Source organism: Cetorhinus maximus, chromosome 19, assembly GCF_964194155.1.
Source record: "Cetorhinus maximus chromosome 19, sCetMax3.hap1.1, whole genome shotgun sequence".
NCBI classification, from domain to species: Eukaryota; Metazoa; Chordata; class Chondrichthyes; order Lamniformes; family Cetorhinidae; genus Cetorhinus; species Cetorhinus maximus.
The window spans coordinates 62,090,971-62,114,082 of record NC_135897.1 but is presented as its reverse complement, the minus strand read 5'-3'; the positions used below and the strand labels follow the sequence as shown (position 1 = coordinate 62,114,082).

Sequence of the window (23,112 nt, the reverse complement as noted above, 5' to 3'; positions counted from 1 at the left end):
TCTGTCCACGAGGCTGGGCTGGGGTTGAGCTATGACTCCTCCTGATTGCTTTTGCATGGCAGAGACAGAAGGGTATACCATGGAAGTAGTAATTTTAACCCTGCTCCAAAGGAACTATAATCTGCAAGAGTAACTATGGCAACCAGGCAAAATACTCAAGTGCCAGCAAACACTCAAATGAAAAGATTTCATTTTTTCCCAGGGGTATCATATAGTTTAAGAAATTGAGTTGTTAGGGACTATTAATGTTTAAAGATAAATCAGAACACCCTGTGATTAACTGCCAGAACTATGCTACAAGATTTCATTTTTTTTTTAGACAAAAACAAACTTTGTTGCATATAAAAAGACTTAAGTTAATAGTGCTCGCTTTGCTTAACACTATTGTTTATAACTACTTATGCTATGAACTCAGCTCTACTTTTTACTTCCCCCCAAGAATTCCCTTATACATTACAACAATGTTGAAGGTTCGTTTGCCTGGTAGCGTAATGGTAATGTCACCAGACTAGTAATCTAGAGGCCCAGGCTAATGCTCAGGGTACACAGGGTCAAATCCCACCACGGCAGCTGGTGGAATTTGAATATAATTAATAAATCTGGGGCAGGACTTTTAGGTCGACAGGCCCGGGATCGGCCGGGGAACAGACTGCCGACTGTGATTGGCCCCTGACCACGATTTTGCGCTATGTTCAGCGCTGCCGGGGTGGGGGCGGGAGGAGGGCGAGTGCCGAATGAAAGCTCCCTGAAGGCAGAGAGCTGCCTCAGGGAGCTGAAGACTTGAAAACAATTAAATAAAGTCTTTCAAATCAGGAAAAAAATATGCAAGCATCACAATCAGTCAACTGAACATATACATGGACCAGGATATACGTCGCACAAAATGACGCATCATTTCAATTTCCAGGTTGGCGGGGGTGCAGCCGAATCAGCTGTGCGCCCGCCGACCTGTCAACGGCCAATTGAGGTCATTTAAAAAGTAATTCAAGCAGTTAATGGACCTGCCCGTCCAACCTTAAGGTTGGCGGGCAGGCCGGGAGCCCTGGCGGGCTTCAGAAAAAGCATGAAACCTCATCCACGGGCGGGATGAGGTTTCATGAAGGTTTTTTTAAAAATCAGAGACAATTGCAACTTTAATTTCATTAATTGGCCTCTTAATTGTCGGTGGGCGGTGCTTCCGACTTTTGCACGTGCCCGCCGACCGAAATATCGCGCGATTTTGAGTCCGATCAGGTCGAACGTGCTGTCTACAAATTCTGCCCTGGAATTAAAAGCAAGTCTCAGTAATGTTGACCACGAAACCATTGTCGATTGCTGTTAAAATCCATCTGGTTCACTAATGCCCATTAGGGAAGGAAACATGCCATCCTTACCTGGTCTGGCACTCTGAAATGGCCTAACAAATCACTCCGATGTATCAAACTGCTACGAAGTCTGAAAAGGACCACCCAGCATCGACATAGGCACTGGAAACAACAACAGCACACTCAGCCCTGTTGACCCTGCAAAGTCCTCCTTACTAACATCTGGGGGCTTGTGCTAAAATTGGGAGAGTTGTCCCACAGACCAGTCAAGCAACAGCTTGACATAGTCATACTCACGGAATCATACTTTGGAGACAATGACCCAGACACCACTATCACAATACAAAAACAGAATTACCTGGAAAAACTCAGCAGGTCTGGCAGCATTGGTGGAGAAGAAATCAGTTAACGTTTCGAGCCTTCACGGCCCTTCGGCAGAACTGAAGCATAGTTAGTAGAAAGGAGAAATATAAGCTGGTTTAAGGTGGGGGGGCGGGGGGAGAGAGAAGTTGAGGGTGTGGTGATTGTGGAGATAAGCAAGCAGTGATAGGAGCAGATAATCAAAAGATGTCACAGACAAAAGGATCAAAGAGGTGTTGAAGGTGGTGATATTTGTCTAAGAAAAGTGCTAATTAAGAATGGAAGACAGGACACTCAAAGTACAGCTCTAGTGGGGGTGGGGTGGAAAGACTAACAAGGTTTTAGTTTTAGATTTAAAAATAATGGAAATAGGTGGGGAAAGAAGAATCTATATAAATTATTGAAAAAAAAAGGGGAGGGGGGAGAATTGGGGTGGGGATGGGGGGAGGGGGAGTTTAAGATCTAAAGTTGTTGAATTCAATATTCAGCTCGGAAGGCTGTAAAGTGCCTAGTCGGAAGATGAGGTGCTGTTCCTCCAGTTTGCATTGGGCTTCACTGGAACAATGCAGCAAGCCAAGGACAGACATGTGGGCAAGAGAACAGGGTGGAGTGTTAAAATGGCAAGCGACAGGGAGGTTTGGGTCTTTCTTGCAGACAGACCGCAGCCATTTTAACACTCCACCCTGTTCTCTTGCCCACATGTCTGTCCTTGGCTTGCTGCATTGTTCCAGTGAAGCCCAACACAAACTGGAGGAACAGCACCTCATCTTCCGACTAGGCACTTTACAGCCTTCCGGGCTGAATATTGAATTCAACAACTTTAGATCTTAAACTCCCCCTCCCCCCATCCCCACCCCGTTTCTCCCCCTCCCCTTTTTTTTCAATAATTTATATAGACTCTTCTTTCTCCACCTATTTCCATTATTTTTAAATCTAAAACTAAAACCTTGTTAGTCTTTCCACCCCACCCCCACTAGAGCTGTACTTTGAGTGTCCTGTCTTCCATTCTTAATTAGCATTTTTCTTAGACAAATATCACCACCTTCAACACCTCTTTGATCCTTTTGTCTGTGACATCTTTTGATTATCTGCTCCTATCACTGCTTGCTTATCTCCACAATCACCACACCCTCAACTTCTCTCTCCCCCCGCACCCCCCCCAACCTTAAACCAGCTTATATTTCTCCTTTCTCCTAACTATGCTTCAGTTCTGCCGAAGGGCCGTGAAGGCTCGAAACGTTAACTGATTTCTTCTCCACCGATGCTGCCAGACCTGCTGAGTTTTTCCAGGTAATTCTGTTTTTGTTTTGGATTTCCAGCATCCGCAGTAACTTTTAGCTTTTTGTTTTTACCACTATCACAATCCCTGGTATGTCCTGTCCCACTAACAGGGCAGACCCATCAGAAGCAGTGGCACAGTGGTATACAGTCAGGAGAGAATTGCCCTGGGAGTTCTTCACATAGTCTCTGGACCCCATGAAGTCTCACAACATCAGGTCAAACATGAGTAAAGAAACCTCCTGCTGGTTACCACCTACCGCCGCCATCAGCTGATGACTCAGTACTCTTACATGTTGAGCACCACTTGAAGGAAGCAGGTGCACAACTTTGCGCATCCAAGCTGGAAAAGCTCCGAGGCACAGAGCTGCCTCGGGGAGATGAACAGTTTGAAAATAAAAAATAAAGCAATATAAGATGTTAAAAAACATGTCCTCTTATGTGACTCTGTCACATGAGCAGGGACGTGTTAGAAACAAGTACGAAATTAAAAAACATTTTTTAAAAGGATGGATCAAAACCTCATCCCACCCGTGGATGAGGTTTCGCAAAAAATGCAAAGGCCACTTAGCCTTTTCGTCCACCCACCAACCATAATGTTGAACGGGCAGTGAAAAATTTAAATCAATTGGATTGTTAATGGCCTTAATAGGCCTTTTAATTGTCAGCAGGCATGCCAACCGAAATGTCATGTGAGCGCGCGATGACGTCGGGACACTTGCCCAACATCATTGCGCGTCATTTTATGCTCGTTCTGGTCAGGCGCATGCCTGCCTGTCAAGCGAAAATTTCTGCCCATGGTGAAGCTACAAACACAGGACTACTTGTGTGAAATAGACAGAGCTAAGCAATTCCACAATCAACAGATCAGATCTAAGCTCTGCAATCCTGCCCCATCCAGTCGTGAATGGTGGTGGACAATTAAACAACTCACTGGAGGAGACAGCTCCACAAATATCCCCATCCTCAATGATGGAGGAGCCCAGCGCATCAGTGCTAAAGAAAAGGCTTAAGTATTTACCGCCATCTTCGGCCTGAAGTGCCAAGTGGATGATCCATCTTGGCCTCCTCTGGAGGTCCCCAGCATCACAGATGCCAGTCTTCAGCCAATTCGATTCATTCCACGTGATATCAAGAAATGGCTGAAGGCACATGATACTGCTAAGGCTATGAATCCTGACAACATTCCAGCAATAGTACTAAAGAATAGTCCTCCAGACCTGGCCTTTCCCTTAGCCAAGCTTTTCCAGAACAGGTTCAACACTGGCAACTAGCCGGCAATGTGGAAAATTGCTCTAGTATGTCCTGTCCACAGAAAGCAGGACAAATCTAATCTGGCCAATTACTCCCCATCAGTCTATCTCGATTATCAGCAAAGTGATGGAAAGTGTCGTCAACAGTACTATATTAAGTGTCACTTAATCAACAACAACCTGCTCACTGATGCTCAGTTTGGGTTCCACCAGGGCCACTCGGCTCCTGATGTCATTACAGCTTGGTCCAAACATGGACAAAAGGGCTGAACTCAAGAGGTGAGGTGAGGTAATGGTGACTGCCCTTGACATCAAGGGGTTACCATTGACCAGAAACTGAACTGCACCAGCCTTATAAAAACTGTGTCTACAAGTGCAGGTCAAGGGCTGAGAATTCTGCAGAGATTAACTCACCTCCTGACTCCTGAAAGCCTGTCCACCATCTACAAGGCTCAAGTCAGGAGTGTGATGGAATACTCCCCACTTGCCTGGATGAGTGCAGCTCCAACTACACTCAAGAAGCTTGACACCATCCAGGACAAAGCAGCCAATGTGATTAGCGCGCTCCATCCACCACCTTCAACATTTGCTCCCTCTACCACCAATGCACAGTGGCAGCAGTGTGTACCATCTACAAGATGCACTGCAGCAACTCTCCAAGGTTCCTTAGGCAGCACCTTGCAAACCTGCGGCCTCTACCACCTAGAAGGACAAGGGCAGCAGATGAATGGGAACACCACCACCTGCAGGTTCCCCTCCAAGTCACACACCATTCTGATTTGGAAATATATCACCGTTCCTTCATTGTTGCTGGGTCAAAATCCTAGAACTCCCTTCCTAACAGCACTGTGGGTTTTCCTACAACACATGGACTGCAGCGGTTCAAGAATGCAGCTCACCACCACCTTCTTAAGGGCAACTAGGCATGGGCAATAAATGCTGGCCTATCCAGCGAGGCCCACAGCCCTCCTGAATTCATCTTAATTCTCCTCAGTATTCCATCCATTCTTTATGGGGAGCCTTCCATTAGCTTTTTGGCTAAGCGACCCTACAACTTATATTTAATGCCTCATGACTGTAGATGCCTCAGCTCCTTGTTCTGCTTGCCAACAAAAATCCAACTGCCTTCTCAAAGCTTCCAAGCTAACTCTGCAAACGTCTTTCTGCCAAAAGGCTCTGTGAGGACCACTGTAGATTGCTTTCTCTAGCTGAAAACCAGGCAAATCTTCCAACTGCTTTTTATGCTCACAAAATCCAAACATAGCTTGAGCCCTACCCACATTTCACCTGGTGAAGGATAAAGTTAGTATTTTCTCGCTTAAAGTGCAGGCCTGACTAGCAATCCCCTATTGGCTCTCTCAATCCAGTGAGATGCAGTCTACGCCAAAGCAAAATTGCACCTGCCTGCTTTCTGAGCAAACACCCAAATAACGTAAACATAAGAGCCTTCTACCCCACAACCCACCCCTATGACAACTTGGCATGCTTTGGGATGATTGCAAACAGAAATGTGAACAAATGATTTTACCTTGAACAAAACTCTTTGATTCTGTAACCCATACAAATAATTTATATTTCTAATGGATGTAATTTCCCTCTTTCCAGTCTCCCTGTGTCCATGGAGAAACCTCCCTATTTAGAAAGCTGCTTTCAGCTTCTGTTATTGAGATAACAACAGATGCCTTGGCTCTACCAAGGGGTCCAGAGATTGGTCATCCAAGGTTCAAATCCTCTCCCTTCTAAGTCTGACCTCATTAAACAAACACTTGGGGCAGAATTTTGCCTGTTGGGTGGGTGGTGCGGGCCCAATCACTGCCTGCGATCAGGTCCGCGCCGCCATTTTATGTGGCCAGGCCAATGAAGGCCCGCTCAGTGTGAATCCCAGCTCCCGAGGACAGCGGGAGTGGGCGGGCGGCGGCGGGATTGCAATGACTGCCTGGCGGCCTGTTTTAAAAAGCTGCTGCAGCCTTTCAAAGGCTGCAAATCACGGCCAGTGGAAAGCCCCATGGCGCTGCTGGTGAGCAGGCCAGGCAGAAGGGTAGGGCAAGGGTCCACTGTGCCCCTCGTTTTTCTGATGACTGCCTTGATGCCCTCCTCGAGGAGGTGGCAGCACGGCTGGAGGTCCTCGTACCCCAGGACGGGAGGAGGAGGCCCTCCCACATGACCAAACGTGCCTGGGAGGAGGTGGCGGAGGTGGTGAGCTCCCGTGACGTGGTGCGGTGCGCCTGGATCCAGTGCTGCAAGCGCTTCAATCACCTGTTGCACTCAGGAAGGGTGAGTACCATGCTGGCATTGGTCACTTAACCTAGCAGGTCAGCCTCAGTGAGCTGAAGAATTTAAATGCCAAAAATAAAGATTTTAAAAACCTGGAAAAGATGCCCGTGTATCAGAATCAGTCACCGGAACATATTCTGGATGAAAATTCTGTGCAAACATTTTTATTTATTTTTTTAATTAGTATTGGAAACCTCATCCCGCCCTTGAATGAGGTTTCCTCAAAAAGGCAAAGGCCGCCTGGCCAATTTGCCCACCTGCCAACCGCAACGTTGGACAAGCAAGGAAAAATCACAATTGATTAATGCATTAATGGCCTTAATAGGCCTCTTAATTGTCAGCAGGCGCACTGCCAACTCTTGCGTGCGCCCAACCAAAATATTGCACATGTGCAATGACGCGGGATGCTCGCTGATGTCATCACACGCTACTTCACGCTCGAGCGTGTCGGGCGCACACCCGCACGCCAAGTGAAAGGTTCTGCCAATGGATTCCAGCTTCGATGAGAAATGCATCACGAGATGTAAACTGATGGAATAGTGAATGATTTTCCAACAACATTAAGGCATGCTGTTGCTAAAGATTTGAGGAGTCTTATTCTTCGTGTATACTTTATAACTAATACCGAAGAGTGCTCGATGCCAACACCAATCAGATTAGCCATCATGTTCATGTGCAATGAGCGCCACTAAAGTTTTATAACTACACATAGACTCCACTTCATTTATTTTCATGGACTTGGATATTTTTTCTTGGGGCCCAGAGCTTTCTAAAGTTAAGTACTTCAGCTTCTTAATAAATATTTTTGGCTGTTATTAGTCAGTTTGGCTCAGCCTGGAACACTCATATGTCTGAATCAGAAGGTTGTGGGCTAACTACACGGCTTGGGTGCATAATTTAATCTGACACTTCAGTACAGCATTGAGGGTGTGTCACATTGTCAGAGTTGGTGTCTTCGAATGTAACAAGACCATATTTGCCTATTTCAGAGGTTGAAATGGTAAAAAAAAAAGAATCCCATGGTACTTCTCAAAGAGGAGTATTTGTCTCATTTCTTTTTTGTGGGGCCTTGCTGTGTACAATGTGATATTGTGTTTGGCTGCTTGTCAACAGCAACTGCACTTCAACAATTAATTATTGGATGCAAAGCACTGTGAAGTGTCCAGTTGGCCCAAAGTGCTACAAGACAGCAACTAATTGCGATTCCTTTCTTCCATCCTTACTCTAATTAATTCTGATGTATCCTTTACTTACCTGCTTGGGAATAGTTCTTACATCTTTTATGTTGGAAGCCACCAGAAAATCATTTAAAAGCTCAATCTGCCATATATTTTGCATTCTGCACCATCACACTGTCTACAATTGTCCTTTAATTACCTATGCTTGATCCAGATGTTCCCCAAGGATCCCTTTTGTTCCCTCAAATTATCTTGCTTAGTTATTTAGAAGATCTGTCTCGACCCAAAATCTGATTAGAAAACTATCCTGTGCAAACATGAAGGTTTTAAAAATGAAGCTGTAAATATCCTTGCTCCTTTTTTCTAAACAGTTATGCCACAGGGAAAGATCCTCAGAGGAAAAAAGCCATGAAGTTTAAACAAATGTCTGTAAAATGCAATACATGGCACTTGAGAAGAAAACTAGATTCCTAAAGGGTATTGAGAGAAATAACATTTGCCAAGCTACGCCTTTTTAATAACTATACATATAAAAGATAGAAACAGTATCCAAGTAACACTGCTTTGCTAAAATTATTGGGTTCTTTAGGGCAAATTCACCGTCTCCTCTTAAAGTGTTAATGAACATTTTGTTTAATGCTGTGATTTCAAGCACAAAATTCAGAGCAAATTTCAATTAATCCCAGAATGGGCTGACATTAATGATTGCCTGTATCAATGAAAAGCCTTGAAACAGGGCATTCCCATTTCTAAAACAGTGAGTAAACTAAGTTTGACACTAAAATCTCAATTTTCTTTCATGAGCATCCCAGTGACACAATAAAAAGTCAGTGCCTGCTCCCTTTTCTAAATCAAAGCCGAGGAGAAAATTGAGTTAGTACTGGATAGCTGCAATCACCTTCCAAATGTCTTTAAACACTTGTCACTCTTCAGTCATGATCATAGTTATTTATAGTCGTGTTGCATGTCCTTTATGATGAGTACAATATCCTCAAAAATCCTGTGTTCTGGATGGTTTGTGTTCACTATTATGCTTCTGGTCATTTGTTTAATATTGTATATTCAGATTTTGGCTCTGTAACAGTAAGTCTCACCTTAAGTACATGTTAAGGTCATACAGGTCAAGTATCCTTTATCCAAAACCCTTGGGGCTGATTGTATTTCGGATTTCAGATCATTTAGGTTTTTGGATGCCGCATATAAACTTACATTACAATAGCCTAAGCCTAGGCTAGCGATAGTCTCAGGTGAAGAAAGTGGCTAGAAATGTAAGATGCATCACTGAATAATAAATACAGGGTGCCTGTAAAAAGTTCCTTTTTGACATGTTCACCACAAAAATCACAAGGTAAACAGTGCAGACAAACAACTAGATTTCCTGTGCTGAAGGCAGACGAGGTTTAAAAAAAGTGCGGTTTTTGGATGTGTTCAGATTTATGGATAAAGGGTACTCGACCTGTAGCTGAAAGTGTTATTTGTACCCTTTATATAGTTACGCATGTTATACAGGAGCTTTACATTATTGGTTCAGTAGGTTACTAATTATCCATGCAAATAAATGAACAATGAAATGATATTGTCTTAACTTACAAGGATAACAAAAGGATATCCTAGCTCTTGAGTTAAATTTAATACTTCACAATTTACCACATCCATTTAGGTTTTACAGCATTCTAACTTAATTACATTTATACAATAACTGTGTCTAGCATGCTTTAGGGCATAGATGACAACCACAAACAGGCATACTTGCTACAAAGGTATCCAGACAGTTAATCATAATACAGTGGGAGCTAATGTGAAGCTTACCGGTTTACCGGCATACAGTCCGGCTTTCATACAACATGTAATACCAGAAGGGAGGGAGACATGTGTCAGTTTGGCTTTGTTTAATCAATTCACAGAACAGTGCATTCTGTATAGTTCTATCATAAAGTAATATGTAGTAATTGAAAAATGGCCAGAGAATATATAATCAGCACTATTGCTAGAATATATTTTTCATTTAACATAGAAATACATGCAGGTTTCTTTTTCTTTAAAAAAGATGTTCTTGTAGAAGTGAACAGGACAGAATTAGACTAAAAAAGTTTATTAAAATGAAAATTAGCACAGATTTGTTGGGCTGAATTCGCTGTTTCTATCCTGTTCCCTTCTATGATCTTCAAGCTGCAGGATGGAAGGGGAATGGAAAGTTGGATAAATGGGCAATAATTTTCTGCATGGCTGGCTCCTGAAATGACTTTTTTTAAAATAATTGTAGAGCTACTGATTGCTGGAATATGTAGTCACAATCACAGCCTTTCTTATCCCTGAACCCTTCCGTGTCGCAAACTTCAAATTGGAAATTTGAAAGACGACACAAGAGGGAATCTTAGTGCTCCCTGATCATTAGTAAAGAAGTGGGGATCAGTTAGAATGCAGTAGTTCAATTTCTTGCTCGGTTCCATTCCCCATTTCAATGCCTCCGTTTTGGGGTTGATTGGCATCCCCATTTAGCTGCCGCACCAGGTAAGGCCGTTGAGAAGCCAGCAAGACCCTCTAAAGTAGGTTTTAAAAAATGATTGTTCATCAGGCAAAGAGGAAAAGTGCTCTTCTACACACAGGTAGTCCAGGCACCTGCTGTCTTAGACTCTTTTTTGCACTACACCCAGCCATAACACCCTCACAACACGGCAGCTCCTGGATTTAACTTGCTGCAGGCAGTCAAGTGTTGCTTTCCACCCAAAACAAATGAACAGTTAATATTCTGTGCCGGATTCCCGTTTGTTAAAATCAGCCCTTGGGATGCTTCAAATCCAGAGGTACAATTGGAACATGATACGGTATTATATGCTCCATTTTTAAGATATATACTTTTGCCTTTTTAATTTTCCCCCTCTTGCACTATTCCCTAGTCCACAGCCACCAGATGTGACTATACCACTTGATGTCAACCCTGAATTCAGAACCAGAGTGTCTCAAGCAAGCTTCGAACATTGTAACTTCTGGTTCCCAAGTGGGATTGCTTCCTCTAAGCCAATAGCTTGCTCCCATAACTATGCTCTTAGACTGCTTTGGTTGGAGGAAGTTTAACTTTCTTGGCCAGTTAGGATTGGTGTGGTGGTTGTAGGCAGGGAGCAGGGTGGGAGGGGGCATGGTGGGGGGGATGGGGACGGGGAGGTGGTGCGGTGGTCGTGGGTGGTGGTGTGTTGGCACAGGCGGAGCATAGGAAACCTGGAAGATGGGATTCCCTCTCACACCTCAGAGTTTTTACACAGTGTGTGAGAGACATCAGCAACAGATTCCTGGACTGCAGGAGGTGGACCGATCCAATTCCAGGTAGTGGGGGAAATCAGAGGCCTTGGTGGGGGAAGGGCAGTGGGAGGTGGCAAGGTTGGGGGAATGGGTGTACAATGACAGGGTGCTGGCCAGGTAGACATATGGGAAGGCACTTGCCTCCTGATCCAGCAGCCCCTCAGAGCTCAGAAAACCTGACCGGTCAGAATTGGATTTAAAATTGCGAATAAAAACGAAGCAACCTCATTATAATGTTAAATGCCAACCCACATCATGGGAGTGAGTTGGTTACCTGTCCCCTGCCTCGTCACCTGGTAAAACAGGAAATGGGTGAGTTGGAATTCTACCTTTTAACCCCAAACCCTCTCAATTTTGGGTGGTAAAATTTACCCCCATTCCATGAATCTGACTCAACAGTAAAGGGTGGCAGTTAATTGAGTAGGAAAACAAAACGCTTTGATTTTTCTCATGACGGTGACATCATCCGGCTTTGCCCCTACCTCAGCTCAAATTTTACTTCATGCCTTTATCATCTCCAAACTCCTAGACGGCCTCCAATCTTTCACACTCAATAAACATAAGCTCATTCAACACTCTGTGCTCGTATAATATTCTGTGTGGCCCTGACTTCATTGCAGGTTCCTCCCAATGTCTCAAAATTTAAATTCTCTTCCTTGTGTTTAAATCCCTCTACTGCTGCAATCCTCTGAACTCTCCATACCTCTGATTCTGGCCTTCTGGGCATATTCTCCCTGCACTTGCCACTGCTGGTCGTCTCTTCAGCCACTGAGGCTTCATGCCCCAGAATTTCAGTCTAAATCCCTGTACTTTCTTGTTCTTTAAGGCCCTCTTTAAGGTCCACCTCTTTGATCAAGCTTTTTGGTCAAATTTTGTAGTCTTTTATTCTAATCTTGGTATCTGCTTTTCCTAGAGGGAAGGCAAATACAACATCCACAAATATATTATGTAACATGGTTCTTTGCAAATTAAACTTGCAGCAGCACTAACATAGGTGCTTTATGGGAGCAGTTAGGTGTCATTTTTCTGCATTCCATCCACGATGGAATGTCTTTGTTATCACAACACATGCTAAATTTGGACATTCTTAACGTACAAATATATTGTCTTCCAACAGGTATATTGCCCTTTCATATAATTAGCCTTTGCACTTCACCGTTTGCTCGGGGTCCTCGATAACTACATGGGTTAAGCTACTTTCATTTATCGGACTTAAACTCATGGTTCAAGCCTTGTCTAATTACATGCTCTATCTGCAGGGTTGCTTCACACAAGCTCCAAAATCTGACAAAATATTAATACTAGGGCTGCAATAATTAGGCAGTTATAGCCCTGCTGTGGCTGACGTCAGTATGAAGCACAGTTAATCAGCGGCATGGATAATTAGCTTCATTTTAGGGAGGAGATTTAAACCCTCAAATACTCCAAATTACACGATTCCAAATTGACCTGAACCAAGTTAAGACTGATGAATAAATAGGTGATTTCAAATTCACTTAAAACTGAATTAAAATTATAGTTTAAGATTCAGAATTTATTTCCTTTTTTTTAATAATATACAAACTTATTCTTCAATAAGTAATGCCAGTCAAGCCTCTTCAAGGTAATTTTGTGCTTCTATTTACTATCAATCACTGTAATGGTAACCATGGAATATTTTGTGTAATTCAAGGCTGCTGGTTGTTTTGCTGATACACATTGGAGATATTTTGCTGGTGATGTTTGATTAATCATGTAGGCAAGAGAATAAGTAATTTCTGAAGCACAGCGTTTCTCATCTAAAAAGCACAATACTAGCAGATTAGCTTGCAGTCAAACTACATACAGAGCAAAACAAAGGAAGAGATTAAAATTTTGACACAAGAAAGCACAATTTAACAAAGTATGGAAATTCTGATTGCTATCTGCAGCCTCTTTTATACTGGCACTGGTTTATTTTGGATTCCAGCATCCAAGATCTGACTCTCTGCATTTACACTGCTAACTCCAACTCACTTATGCCAATAGCAGCCAATAATTAACATTTGCTAAGTGCGTTAATGTACAAAATATTCAAGGGTGGTTATAGAGGAGAAGGAAAGACAAACAAAATAGAAGAAATAAACAGAATGGATAACAAACAATTAGGAGAGATGATCAAAAGTTTGATTAAAAAGAAGGGTTTTGAGGAGATTTTAAAAGGTGAAAAATGATTTTGGAGAGAGGAGTGGTTTAGAGATAGAATTTCAGAGTGGACCTGTGGCTGTTGAAGGCTGTGCCACAAATAATGGACAAATGAAGCAGGGCATGAACAAAAGGATAAGGTGGAGGACCAAAGGGTACAGGAGAAGTGTAAATCTTGAGGAGGCCGCAGAAATAGGGTGTGGTGCGGCTTGAGGGGCTAGTGGGTGAAGATAAGTATTTAACTTCAATGTATTGAGGGAAAGGAGCTAATGTAGGCTAGAGCGGACAGAAGTGGGACTTAATGCAGGACAAAGCATGGGCAGCTGAATTTTGAACAGAGTGGAGTTTATGAAGGGGGAAATCGAGGGAGTTGGTAAGGAGCACATCAGAGATGTCAAGTCAAGAAGTGTCAATGTGTTTCAGCGGCAACAGGAGTGGGGGAAAGTGATGTCAAAGAAATAGGATGAATTAAGTGAACTTGTTTATGGATTGGACATGGTGTTTGAAGTTTAGCTCTGGGTCGAAAAGGATATCAAGGTTTTGTATGGTCTCCTTCAGCCTGAGCAAGCGATGAGTGTAATCAGTAACAAGGAAGCAGAGATAATGATTGAGCCAGAAACAATGGCTTTGGGCTTCCCAGTGTTCAGATGGAAGAAATTTGGCTCATCTACAACTTTATGTTTGAGAGTGCAGAGGCTGTTGAGAGAAGTTTGATCCATCTACACTGGTGTAGCAGAATGAAACCTAGGAAATCAGGAGCAGAAACCAGCCCAAAAGGAAATCAGTGGCATATGTGATGATCAGCCCAGGACACAACAGATTGAGCAGAGGAATAAACTTCTGCCCAAGAGCCTATACAACAGTAAGCAAAGCCATGAAAATAGCTGTAGACTCACAAATCCATGAAAAACAGGATCTACTGTTTCTAGATAAGGGAGCCATCTTTAGCAGGATAAACACATGAGGCTGAACCTTTGCGATGTAGGCAAGAAACGAGCTGAGTCTGTTTCTGGGTCAGGAACCCGCCTCCAGTCGGAAACTGATTAGAGTTCAGACATCTGCTGCACCAGAGGGAAGCAAAATGGCAAGAGACAGCGGGAGGTCTGAGGCCTGGTGCCTCGCGCAGGACAGACCCTCGCTTCATTGATTCTGATCTGGATCTAATGATGGAGGCCATGAGGGAGAAGAGGGAGGCCCTCTCCCCAGAGGATGGCACGAAATATTCATCTCGTCATGCATGAAGAGAAACTATGTCCAGCATTATCTCCGTCTGCCTGCAATTCCTCCTCCTCTCTTACCCCCTGTCCTTCCTTGATGAGCATCTCCTTCGAGTGCCTCACTGACCTCAAGAACCAGACCTCTCTGCTCTGGAGGACCATGTTACAGAGAGCACAGCAACCACCACAGTGACAGAGACCCTTGCAGGAGAGTATTGGAGGGCACCACCTGACTGCTCTAGGCACCATTTCTTCACAAGCCCAATGCCTATTCAATGGTTGGCCTAGTGGGCAGGTGAATCTGGTTGTATTGCCTCCGCACCTCTGGCTGGGGCTCCCATAGAGGAGTGACTAACCATCTCTTCAAAGGAACTCCCTTGTACACTGGAACCCATCCATGCTGTTTGGCTGTTGGAGTGAAAATCTGAGGCATTGTGGGCTGGCAGAGGGTGAAGGAATCATGGCAGCTGCCTGGAAAGTGTGCATACACATGCAAGCAGCTCGTGTATGGGCACAAACAGGTTGAACATTGAGGGATTGGGTGCCCTTCCTGTTGTCAGATCTCACTGGCTGGTCACTGGGGGGTGCCTGATGGCCACATGGGTGCAATCGATGATACCCTGCTCCTGGAGAAATCCAGTGATGATAGCAAAATCTGATGTTCTCTGTCACTGCAAGGGCATTAAAGGAATGTGCCGTCCAACTCTGGCAAAGAGGATATCAGTGACCAGTGAGATGCAGTGGTGTGCAGCCATTTCGAGATGCCACTAAGGTGCCACTTCTTCTTTGGCAAAAGCCAGAACAAAGATGTTCAAGGCCACATTGACTTTGATGGCTACTGGCAGGGGCAAGGCAACCAGTGCTCCGACGTACAAGGTCTTCGGCAACCTGGGCACAGATCTCTGTGACCATCTGCCTGGAGAGTAGCAGTCTCCTGCAGCATTAGTTCTCAATCACCTCCAGGTAGCTGTGTCTTTGGCAGTGGATCCTGTGTCAAGGGTTTGGCTTCCCTTGTCCACCTGCCCTTTCCTCTCCCATGCCCTCATGATTGTCGGGGTTCCACCCTTGCTGCAGAAGGTGTTGCCCGTCATCACCATGGGGCCCAAAATCAGACAGTCATGCCCCTATTACCACTTGAAGCCTTCTTGGCAGGTGACCATCCAATTGTCCTCGACAGCCTCGCCTCCTTGCTCTTGTGCCCCTGTGATGCCAGGTGAGTGCTGGGGCTGTTTAAAGCCTGGGCGCTGAGTGCCCACTTTCACCGAAATCCCCCCATATCAACTGCTCGGTCCCCCTTTACCTTGCTGGGCCACTCATGGGTTTGGGGCGATGCCATGGGGCATCCAATATTGGCTCCCATTCTTCAGCTGCCAGCCTTCAATTGGACAATTTCTGACCGCATGGATAAGTTGGAACTTTAGCCCCTGACAAGCTCTAAATGAGCTTCTTAACAAGTTTAATTGGACTCAATTGGGAGGAGTGTGGGATATTTGTCCCTATTTCCCCTTGCTCTGGTGAGAATTGCTGATGCCAGGATCATGCCTTGAAACTGACATGCTGCTTGGCGCCGGTATTTTTGGAGTCCGAACCCCCATTCCTGACTTTGGGGGGTGGGGGGGGGTGGGATGGGGGACCCTGAAAATTCAGCCCAAGTTGTTTACATATTTGACAAAGGCAAATTGAATTAAAACAATGCCAGTATAAGAGTAGCCCGAATAATGTGCTTTGGTCTGGCTTCTGGGGAAATGGCACTGTGCAGATAAAACAGTGAAAATTTACAAAATATTCTTAATAGTCAATTTGTTTTTGAGTAGGGGATTATCAATCAATGGTCACTGGGAATTTGGGAATCATATAGAATTTACAGATTTTGAATGGATAAATAATATTTTCCGTATTGTGAACACCTGAGAAAGCACAGACTTTTTTAATGTTCATTTAATGAAATATTGGTCATTGTTTTTCCTTCAAGGAGTGTATTGGAGGCAGTGAATGATTTTCCAGTGTGCCCGAATGAGCTCATTTATATTTGAAATGCCACAGGATTCTTTAGAACAGTGGCATTAAAAATAGACTCTATGGCGTCTTTGATGTACAAAAACCAAAACAAATCACCCACTCGTCCCATAGGTAAAGCTAAAGCTGTTGCCTATTTTCACTTCCCTTTTTGCTGCCCAGTTTGCACCTTTCTCAAACTGTTTTGTTGTAAACAAAAATCCTAAATTGAGTTATAACACTGCTCCAGCTCTTTAAAAATAACACCAGCTTAAGGGTGTTTTTCTTAATCTTTAATAAAGCGACGCATCAATTTCACCCACAAATCTTGGCATACGTACTTAATAGAAAAAATTGGATTGCTATTTTTGTGCATCTAGGACACAAATTACTTGAACAATCTGATCGAAACCACAAAGGCATCAACTTACCACTGCTGTGGCAGCAAGTATGCCAACTTATTTATTAGTATGGTGTCATGAAATCCATTGATCTTTGTGTCTCTGGGTGCTAAATTAGCAGTCTGTGGAGATTGTAACATTTAAGGTACAGGATGCTCTAATGCACGTTACATTGGTTCCTGCCTAGTAACAAGGGTGGGACCCTCTGGGGATGTTGTGATAGGTCACCAGATCAGCTCAAGGGTGAGTGAACAGCTCTTCTTGAGCCAGTCAGTTTCAGGGACTCTGCAAGCCAACAAGTACCACAGAGACAGGACAGGCCCAGGTCCCAGTTAAGTTGAGGTAAAAAGTTAGAGAAGGGGCTGCAGGGAGCAGACTTTAAGTTAAGAGGGTTGTTGGGGCAAAGGTACCCTTTTGGTGCAGTGGTGTTCTGCTTGGCACAACCATAGATCTGAAAGTGCGCTCGTAAGTTAGTGTTTGAGTGTACTCAGGCATCCAAGGAAAAAGAATCTCGGAAGGTGAGATTGAAACCGTGTGAAGTGGCTAATTTAGCACCCAGGGACACAAAGATCAATGGATTTCATGACACCACACTAATAAATAAGTTGACGTACTTGCTGCCACAGCAGTAGTAAGTTGATGCCTTTGTGGCTTCAATCAGATTGTTCAAGTAATTTATGCCCTAGATGCACAAAAACAGCAATCTAATTTTTTGTACTAAGTATGTATGCCAAGATTTGTGGGTGAAATTGATGCGTTACTTTATTAAAGATTAAGAAAAACACCCTTAAGCTGGTGTTATTTTTAAACAGCTAGAGCAGTGTCACAACTCAATTTAGAAGTGGGTCTGAGTGGGAGTGACTTTTTGAGATAATTCCAAGGAGAGATCTTTGAAGGTGGAGATTGGAAACCCTTGTGAGAAAGATGAAGTTTCAGTGAGATAGGTTGACTCACAGTGGGACTAACATCTGTATGGTTTGCTGAGAAATCCGTGGAATCTGTTTTGGTTACATCTGTCATTTACTCTGTAGTGTGGTGTTGTCTGACCGCAGTTCGTCTGTTAATTCACATGTACCTCACACTTATCCTGAATGTTACAGTATAAAATACATATTGTAAATTGTTTTATCTTTCTGAACGTGTATAGTAAAGTTTGTTTTTGTTTGTTCACAACCTGTGGAATCCTGTGCCTTTATTCCAAAAGCAGGTGCCTTCAATCTCAACCTTTATATACTTTAAACAAAGTGTTATTGTCCCTAACTGGATCTCCCCCCACCCCTCCCTAACCACGTCCTGGGGTCTGGCCAAGGATCGTAACTGTGGCCAGACAGCTTTGATACAAACAACTTTCAATATGTAATTTACGTGAGATTGGTATTAATGGATATGGACCCAGAGGGACAACAGTAATGATAACAAACGGGTGAAAGTTCGTTTCATTGTGAGAGACAGACAGTAGGTCCATAAATATTATCCGCAAAAACAACACTGAAAATCAGTGTTGGATTCAAAATCTGTACCCAGGTTTTTCACTTTGTAACAAAATCGAGGAGGAAAATCAAAACTCAGGAAATTCTTTTGACAGGAGTTGGGGGTGCGGGTGGGTAAATTTTGCACTCAGCATTCATAACAATGAACATAACTCAATTCCCCCAAAGTAAACTTTAAACATGTGGGGGAATCACTGTCCCCAGAATTAGTGTAAATTAGAGGGGAAATTTAAGTGTGTAGCTCAGTCATTCTGCTTTTTGGATATATTGGTGCAGAAACAATTCAACAGTGACAGAGGCTGTCAGGCGTTCACTCTGAATGGATCTTAGCCCAATTGTCAATTTATGTAGTACCTCATCAAATCAAACCATCAACTTGCATTTATTTAGCATCTTAAATGTAGAAAAGCACCCCAAAGATGATCAGAAGCTTGGTGGGTTTTAAGGAGGATCTTAAAGGACATGAAAAGGCAGTGGAGTTAGGGAGGCACTTCCAGGAAGAAGGGGAGGGTGGGGGATGGGGTGCATTAGAGGCCAGAGGCAGAGAAATGCATGTTCTGTAAGAGTTACAGAATAGAGGGGTAAGGTGCAAACAGTTTGAAGACAAGGGGCTGTATTATTAGCACCTAGGGGCAGAACGTGTGAAGTTTTGCAGTGTTGTCTGGTGAGCCAATTTGCAGCACTGCCCCACACCCGGGCCATTTTCCCAGAAGCAGGATGCAGGTCTACCCACCAACAAGTGACTGGTAGCCAAACAAGCTGCTCAAAGGCCTATTGAGGCCTGTTGTCAGAGGCCGAATGGAATTTTCTAGTTGGTCTCCAGGCCCCAACAGGCGATGGAGGACAATGCTGTTGCCTGGAGCCGGCTTCCCAGCAGCATGAGACTTGCAGGCCAGAACTCCAGGCAGGCATAGAGGCCCTCCCTGACTTCCTGGGCCATAAACTGCTCTGTGAAGGAGATCCCTCTCCACAATGGAGGCCTGGCTGTAAAACTTGGAGAAAAGACACCTCCATTTTGTGGCATCTTCTCCCTCACTTACTACCATGATATCCTGCTGCTGCTTTCCTTAATTGCTCAGCAAGCACGCCCTCTGGTCATTAACTGGCTGCTTCGGGATAAATCACATTGAGCGGCTGTTTCCCGGACAATGCGGGTTTCTGAACCCCATTGGAGCCTGACAGAGATTCAGGTGCTCACAGCAAAATCCTGCCCAAGGGTTAGAATTTTATATTTGATGCATTGGAGGGACCAGAGGCCAATGTAAATCAGAGGGAATGGTGGTGATAGATTAGCAGGGCATGCTTCACAAAGGCTTTGAGCAGCAGAAATTGGGGTGTCTTGAAGTTTACAGAGCTTAGAAGAGTGGGTATTGGGAGAGTGGGGGCAGGTGGTGCAGTGTGGGACAATGGGGGCCAGGAGAACTACCTGCTTTCCTTTCATCTTCCAACTCTATTGCTGTGTCATTTATATTTTCCCTTTTTAAAAGCCCCTATAGTCTATGCCTTGTTGCCTATTTGTAGTAAACATTTCATGTCCTAATAATCCTAAGTAGAAACAACTTCTAAAAATCTCCTTCAGTATTCTACTGAAAGTCCTGAGTCTAGAGGGTATAATCTTAGTTTATCAACTGGGTGTAAAACTGGTATAATGCATTGGCTGCTTGTCATAGAAAATATATTATTTCATTTGCACTGATTTATGTAGAAAATCTGTGTCTCTTGTTACCAATTTTCCAACTAGTGGAAATGACCTTTCATCTTTTAGTCTTAAAACCTATTCAAAATTTTTGAAAACCTCTCAATTTTCCACAGAAACATTTTCTGTTCTAGTGAAAAAGTCAAATTTTCAACTCTTTCTTCATAACTATAAACGCACATATCTGACATCATTTTAGTGTATCATTACTATACCCTTTCCATCATTCTCAAATCCTCCCTATAATAGGATTCTCAAAATTGCAAACAATCCTCCCAACTAATACCCTGCCCGAACTGAATCCACATTTCTTGTTTTGGTATTCAGTGTTGCATGTATACATAAAACAGAATCCCAATTAGCCTTTCTACCTGCATTTCCTACTCGAAATATCTTTGTATCTGCATCTATACAACTGTCTATTAAGGTAAGGTTCTTTCCGAGATAGGGTCATTTAAACAGGAATTGGAAATAAGAATATAAAATGATACAGGAAGCACAGGATCATGTCCATTTATTGATGGCCAGACTTTTTCCTGTACTAAGGCCCAGATCTTCCGTTCTTCAGATAGTCGGAAACCGAATGTAACCCCCTAGCACTATGGGACCCCTCCGAAGTCCCAATATAATGACTTCACGGGAATTTCCCAGGAAGTTTGAGCTTCCAATGGGCAATTCCCCTGCCCTGCCACCCGTCCCCCCCTACCCCCAGGACCCTCCAAAGAGTCTCCAACTCTGAGTTAGAGTCAGAGACTTTAGGCAGTTCTGACTTACTTACATGGATAGTTACCCCAAAAATGTTAGACAGAAAAATCCTAGTGTAGCTCCTGGGTAACTATACAATCACCCACACTGAGCCCCCTCCCACCTGACTCCACCTCCCCACCCCCAAACCAACCTGAGCTGACCTCACCACTTGATTCCCCCCTGAACCCCTGACTCCCCCGACCCGATCTCGCCATCCTATCCCATTACCCACTTACCCACCATAACCCTGTGCCCACCTACCCCCTTACCCACTTACTTTACCCAACACACCCTCCTACCCAACCTACCCCATTATCTGATGCGCCCACCCCCTTATCCCTTTACCCACCCTACTCCCTTACCCACTTACCCCCTTGCCCATCCTACCTTCTTACCCACCATACCCTCCTACCCACTTAGCCCTTACCTCACCCACCCTGCCTCCTTACACTCTTACCTTCTCTCATATATTTTCACAGAAGCTTTGGGACATTTAAACTCTTAGCAGAATACGGCAGCTAGTGCTGTAAAAAGAGGGCGTGGATAAGAGAAAGAGATGAAAGAGACACAAGACAAAGGGAGTGTTAATGGTAGTGTTAAAGACTAAAAGGATGCTGATAGTGGCATAAAAATAAGATAGCAGAACAAGGGTCAGTAATCTGTGAAAGCACAACATACAAACAAGTGACAGATGGCTCTGTAAGGGGGAGGGGGTTTGGGATGAAAGGATGAAAAAAGGGATTTAAAAATATATATATACTTTTTTAAAATAAATAAATAAATAAATAAAAATAAACACAAATTTTACAAATTGGATTAAGAAAGGGGTAAAGATGGAGGAGAGAGTTCATGGTCTGAAGTTGTTGAACTCAGTGGGAAGTTTGGAAGGCTGTAAAGTGCCTAATCAGGAGATGAGGTACTGTTCCTCCAGTTTATGTTGGGCTTCACTGGAAAGACTTAACTGTTGGACATAAAATTGAGTTCAACAACTTCAGACCATGAACACTCTCCTCCATCTTTACCCCCATCTTAATCCAATTTTTAATATATATTTTTATCCTTTTTCCCCAACCTACTCCCCACCACAGGGCCATCTGTCATTTGTTTCTATGTTGTGCTTTCATAGAGTGCTGACCCTTGTTCTGCTATTAACACATTCTGCTACCTTATCCTTATGCCACTATCAGCACTTTCTTTAGTCTTTAACATTACCATTAACACTCCCTTTGTCTTGTGTCCATGACATCTTTGTCAATCTCTCCTGAGCTCCCACCTATCCCTAACCTTCTACTTTGCTCCACCTGCTCCACCCCCTCTTAAACAGTATAAAATCCATCACATTTCTACTTCTCTTTAGCTCTGAAGAAGAGTCATATGGACTCGAAACGTTACCTCTGTTTCTCTCTCCACAGATGCTGCCAGGCCTGCTGAGTTTTTCCAGCATTTTATGTTTTTTTTATTGTACATAATCAAATGCTCACTACTATATTCAAAGGGACTAACTAGGACACCATTAAAGATTAAATAATGTTATCGTTACTTCATGGAAGAAAACAGTGCCATGTAATGCTTATTAATGTACAAGTTTATGGGGAATATATTAATGGCCTACCTTCATCAGGATGAAAATCACTAGGGTCACAAAGACATTTGCTCGGGGATTCTTCCAGGCTTCTGAAATCCCAATGTAGTCAAATTCTTCAGAAATTCCTTGTTTGGCCCAAGTCCTGTTATCAAACAAAGTGACCAGTGTTTCCTTCTGGGTGAGCTATGGACCAAACATAGTGAATTCGATTAATAGGTTTTACAAAAACATACCTACAAATGAAAAACAAATCAACAATGAGTAAGGAATAACCAGTTGAACAGGCTTTGAGATTAAACAGCAGCTCTCCAGCTGTTTAACAATTGGACACATTAAAATCAACTCAAAAGCATCACTTTAAAATGCAACAATGAACGTAACAAAGCTGTATGACTGCATAGTATTTATTTAAGGAGTAATATTAAATATCAAATTCCTCACGTGTTGATTTCTAAGCCACTGCCTTTTCTGCTGGCAAATTACACCAATACTGGACTTCACAAATTTGTGCATAATCTTGTTCTACCCTCTTTAGCAAACATAATGGCATTTCAAAGATCAACAGCATATGTTACAATTTTGGAGGATAAATTGCTTTCATTTTCACCTTTTACTCAGAATAATTGGAATTTTGTAACCAACGATGTGACTAACAATGTGAAAATTTCTTCTATTGATCAATATTTTTAGTTAGTGTGATAGCCTAATCAGCTGTTCATGAGCAATGCGATGCTGACATGAGAAGCAATTAGATAGATGGTGCTGGGCAATTTCAGCTCATTGTTTTGAATTCTCTTGTATAAAATGCAATTATGAATATACAATGTTAATTATGAAACAGTGTAATAACCAGATTGCAGCCATCTGCTCTAAT

At 43.3% G+C, this 23,112-nt stretch overlaps 2 protein-coding genes across 4 annotated transcripts in view; one reads left to right on the top strand and one right to left on the bottom strand.

The window, feature by feature from the left end:
• LOC144693842 (chloride channel protein 2-like) overlaps window positions 1–23,112 on the bottom strand; it is a 597,263-nt gene that overhangs the window by 198,820 nt on the left and 375,331 nt on the right. For both annotated transcript variants that reach the window (XM_078563927.1, XM_078563929.1), the window contains one exon: window positions 22,266–22,421. In XM_078563927.1, coding sequence (XP_078420053.1) covers window positions 22,266–22,421 — 156 coding nt within the window. The remainder of the gene's footprint in view (window positions 1–22,265; window positions 22,422–23,112) is intronic.
• LOC144693843 (heat shock protein beta-7-like) overlaps window positions 1–23,112 on the top strand; it is a 566,165-nt gene that overhangs the window by 227,795 nt on the left and 315,258 nt on the right. The window lies entirely within an intron of this gene.